The sequence below is a fragment of the Phaethon lepturus genome, unplaced genomic scaffold (assembly GCF_000687285.1).
Source record: "Phaethon lepturus isolate BGI_N335 unplaced genomic scaffold, ASM68728v1 scaffold38638, whole genome shotgun sequence".
Taxonomy (NCBI): domain Eukaryota; kingdom Metazoa; phylum Chordata; class Aves; order Phaethontiformes; family Phaethontidae; genus Phaethon; species Phaethon lepturus.
The window spans coordinates 1-4,885 of NW_010557533.1; the positions used below are offsets into that span (position 1 = coordinate 1).

Genomic DNA, 4,885 nt, shown 5'->3' on the forward strand with positions numbered 1-4,885 from the left:
GGGGCGGCGTGCGCAGGAGGGGAGAACGGGGAGCGCTGATGGGCTCTGTGGGTGCACGGGTCCCCGCTCAGGGGGTTCGTCCTCCCGACGGAGCCCTCGCCCTCGGAGGGTGCGGAGAGCAGGCACAGAGGGAGGTGCGCCCGTGCCGGGGGTCGGGGCTCTTCTCACCCAACAGATCTCCAGAGAAACCTAATGCTGTTTATCGTGGCCGTTTAACTTTAAAATCAACAGACCAAATAAATAGTATCACACGGGTGGGAATGGCCGTGCTTCAGCCTGGCTAATTTGGACTGGGATTTGGCCCCAATTGAATTAAAATGCTGAAGTATCCCTAGAGCAATACAAACACCTAGCTACGGTATGAGCCATATTGTGACCTTCTTCTTCCCGTTACTCTTAAAAAAATGTAAAATTCAGTAAATACGAAAATATGCAAGCGGTGGAAATCGGGATCCACACTGAAGAACTTGCAAGTGACAATAAACTGGAATTCCGAGTGGTTTCCTCAGTTGGCCACAGCAATATATGTATGCTGAGCTATCGATAGCAACATATACAAGAGAAGCAGAACCTTTTAAAATTAGCATTTCTAATTCTAATCGGGAAGGGGCAATTAAATTAAGATATTTAGGGCATTTAGTGGAATGCTAAAATATGACAGTATCTTAAAACATACTCGGTAGAATATCTATATGCAAAATATTTCAACTTTGCTGCTGCATGAATAGCATCCACAGAATTTGATAAATGCTGCTGCACTGCTAAATATACTTAAACTCTCTGATGAGCAGTGACAAGGGTGACTAAAAAGCATCTTTATATTACGGAAAATATTTTAGGGCATGGTTTGTTGGGTTTTTTTAGAATTGTATCTGAAGAATGTTTAATTCGGTGTTGGGCACTTTTTAGACAATCATTTGGCACTTCAAGATTTAGGTTCTTAGGCACAATGCGACAAGGTGAGTTTGGCCAGTCCTTCACCGTGCATCCTGTAGAGCAGCTGGAACTCTGCAGGCAGCTGGTGGGACTCCTGCCACTTGGTCGTGAACTTTGTTCCCTTCTTATCATAGTAGTGGTACGGGAGGTCCTCCCTCGTGTTGGGGTCGAACCCGAAGGGCCAGAATCCATACAAGTGGATCTCTTCACATATGGCAGAAGCAAGGGTATACATGAGAATACCTGTGCTCAGCCGCTTGGGTGACAAGTGTTTGTTCTTCCAGTATCTGTGAAAAAAATGAAGGCATGTTAGCCTGGGGTGCAAGTAATGCCACAGGTTTGCTCTAAGAAGAAAAAGTCACTGCCTGGAGACCATCAGGGCTGAGAGCTGACAGCCTGAATAAGGCCAAGACTGCTCTTCAGGTCAGTCCGTAACGGCCGGGAGTGCAAAACCACCTTAGCAGCACTCTGATCGATAGCCTCTTGTGGTCCCCTTCCGAATGTTTTTGGTTTCTAACCAGGAGAGGTAGTGCCTTACCCAGAAAAGGACGATCCACTGGCTCCTGCTCACACGTGCGTTTGCTAAAGAGGTGGCAATGTTATCCTCCTACTTATTACAGTTTTCCTTGGGCCACCCTGCAGTTGTCCGTTAGCATCCCTATTTGCTGGCTGAGAAGAGCAAGCTCTTCCCTCAGCGGCGCTTTGCTTGTGCGGCATCTCAGCTCCCCCGCTCCCCCCCGCCTGCGGAAGCAGCAGCAGGAGCAGAGCCCAGTGACGGACCGTGCCCCGGTGCGAACGACCAGCCCGCCTCTGCTGGGCCATGTATAAAGCTGTAAAGAACTAACTGAAGTACTTACTGAAGTAGTAATAAAACTGCATTTGCTCTACAACCAAGCAGTGTTGGGTCCTGACTTGCTAGACAGTGCCTGCCAGATCAGGCACGAATAGAAAAACGGAGAGGGAGATGTATTTTGACAAGTTAAATGCAAGGCGAAAATACACACCTGTTAACATGCTGCATTATATTTCCTGGCCAAGCCAACTGGACCTTTAGTTGCCCTCTATGCTCAACAAAGAAGTCAACCAGTGTTCTCGTGACCGTTGCTGACGTGTGGAAGAAAAAAGCGGGGATCCAAAGAATGGCCCCATCCAGCTTTTTCAAACTTAAAAAGAAGTTGTTGCGATCCTGAATGGTCAAAAGGTTGTTGTAATACTTTTCCAGGATGCTGGGGTTGAAGGTCGTAAGATTGGTTTTCCTTCCAACATCTTTTTGGAAAGCCTCAGTTGGAGCAAAATTGCAACGAAAAACAAAATCAGATTTATCTATTTCTTGCCCGCACTGACTCCCGGTCAGGATCCCACTGTTTCCAACCACGGCGCAAATGTTGTAATGCTTGTTCAGGATCGGCGACACGTCGGGAAGCAGCGATCTGAAGTTATTGCTGATAGAGAAAACATACTTATGGCTGGAATAATCGTAATGCATCAGCTGTCCAATCCGAACACTATTCTTGGTCAAAGAAAAATTTTTTATTACGTCGACATGCTGAAGGATTTCTTGCCTAAAATAAAACAGAAGAAGGAAAGAAAACATGGAGTTATATTTCCCCTCTTCCTGCAGCAGAGAGATTTTCGTTCCAGCTAGACTTACATTCTTCTTTTTTTAATGTAGTAAAGTAGTTTCCTGAGCAATGTGGTGCAATGGCTTTTAAATTAATATAAATAGATAGGAATTATGGAGCTGGCTCCTCACCTAGAGCTCTGCTTGGCTTTACGGGGCAGTCCTGGCTGACGCCAGCTAAGGATGTGTCTGTGTCTCTTGGAACAGTGTCAGGATTAAAATATTGGATTCCCCGTGTAAGTCTGCGGCGTGCAGCCGCCGGTACGCCCCTCCCGCAGCCACCGTGCTGAGGGGTGGTGCGCAGCACAGTTCTGTTTGGGCTGTCATACAGCTGGGTAGGATTTCTGCTGGTTCTCTCCGCGTGCACGTCACTCTTGGAACGGGACCGCGGATCTTTGGTAACGATGGGTCCCATGTTTGTATGGCATGTGAAGTAAAACCAAGCGGTCCAGGATATTCAGCTGAATTAACAGGAGCTGATTTTTAAATACAGATTTTTTTGTGTGTTCTCATTAAGAAGCTTTGAATCACAAAAACAAGTGACATTTGCTGACTCCATTTATGTAAATATAATTCCTTAATGTCTTACCTGGGCAAGCACGTTGGCATTTTTACAAGGGTTATTAGGGATACTTAAAAACCAAACAAAACCAACCCTGCTCAGGAATTTCCCTTGCAGGGCATAAAATCAGAAAACCAATACCACTTTATTTGCTCATGTTTATGGAAAACAACCAACCTCCCAGCTCGCATCCTCCAATGTCTAAGCATTAATGGAGTCCCACTGGGTGCCCTAATTATGGGTTATGGCTAACGGACAAGTGCAAAGGCAGATCCTGAGGCATCAGCTAAAATCATCAGAGGGGTGGCACAGAGATAGACTTACAAAGGATGAGCTGGTGGTGCCAGGAATGAAGCAATATTGAGGGGTGGCCACTGTCACACCAGCCTGGGAGGTCCCGGGGAAAGGATGGGGCAGGCAAAGTGCCAACTCCTCTCTGTGGCCCGTGGCTTCCTGGGGCAGTGGGCGATGTTTGCCGGCACTAGAAGAGCATTACGTGCCCCGCTGTACTGGCAACAGCGCTGACCTGTGACTGGAGGGTGACCAGAAGGGAGGAGAGAAGCCCAAGCCCTGCCCGCCAGCACCGAGGGGGTGCAGCAGCCCCCCTGACTCCACCAGGGGCCTGGCTGCAGAGCTGAGGGGCCTGGGTTCCTGCTTCTCAAGTGGGATATGTGAGCGAAGTTACAAGGTGTCTCAAAAACAGCAGGCATTGCTAAAATGTTTTGCTTTTCGTTTATACAAACTTCATATACATATGTATTAGTAAATATATATATAAAAATGTATAAAACATATACTTACTTATATATATGTATCTCAGTAAAGCAAATAAATAAAAGAGGCTGGACAAACATCACTGGGTTCAGGTCACAGTGAGAAACATGAAAGCACATTTTACTTCCCGTTAAGTACGGAGCAGCTCTGAGTAAGCGGAAGGAACCCAGAACCCCTTCCCGTTGCCACCCAGGGGGAAGTCAGCGCAGCCTGCGGTCAGGGGGCAGAAGGCAATCACAAAGAGGATGTCTCCGTGGATCTGGGCTCGAAGGCCCCCATCTGAACCCCTCACTCTGCCCGCCCCCTCAGCCAGAGCGCTGCTGGAAGGCAGAGCAGCACTGCACTTGCTCAGAACTGCAGTTAGCTGGGAAGTTTAGCTGGGCGTGCTTTGGCCTCCATGAACACAGCATTTCATGGCTGTTACAGTCCGATTTGTTCCAAGTTTTAAAAACTCAGCCATTTATCTTGAGGTAATGACAATTTCACTTGCACCCCAGGAAACTGGGTCACATTCCGTTTGCTAAAATAATGTGTGTTGCAGCCTGGTGTCCTGCCCTGAAGTAATCAATTCTTCCAAGATAGCTGTAACCATCTGGGGAAATGCTCTGATTCAGCCTTTGTGTCTCACTGCTGGCAAATTAGTCAGAGCTCAGAGTACTTAGCAGTCCCTGATTGTATTTTCTTAAATCCTGGGGGGAAGGGGACAACCTCCGGGAGGGCGAGGAGGGGACGCGCGGGCGCAGCGCCTGGCCGCACGCTCACCTCTGCTGCGCGAACGCGCTCCGGTTGAAGGCCCACTTGGAGGGCTTCTCCTGCAGCTCGTGGGTCAGGGAGTTCGTAATGGGGACGAACGAGGGGTCCAGGAACTTCAGCGCGAACTGGGACCTGGAAACGGACGCACGGACCCACGCAGACAGGCACGCACAGACCCACGCAGACACACACGCACCGACACGCAGCCCGTTACTGGCCGTGCCCGACCCGCCCGGCAT

At 48.6% G+C, this 4,885-nt stretch overlaps 1 protein-coding gene across 1 annotated transcript; it reads right to left on the minus strand.

The window, feature by feature from the left end:
- Window positions 1-849: 849 nt before the first annotated feature.
- On the minus strand, window positions 850-4,778 carry ST8SIA3 (ST8 alpha-N-acetyl-neuraminide alpha-2,8-sialyltransferase 3; the record flags this gene model as incomplete). Its single annotated transcript, XM_010292787.1, has 3 exons — window positions 850-1,223; window positions 1,941-2,498; window positions 4,656-4,778. Coding segments are annotated over 3 exons (964 nt in total), but the record flags the coding sequence as incomplete, so codon positions are not given.
- Window positions 4,779-4,885: the final 107 nt, after the last annotated feature.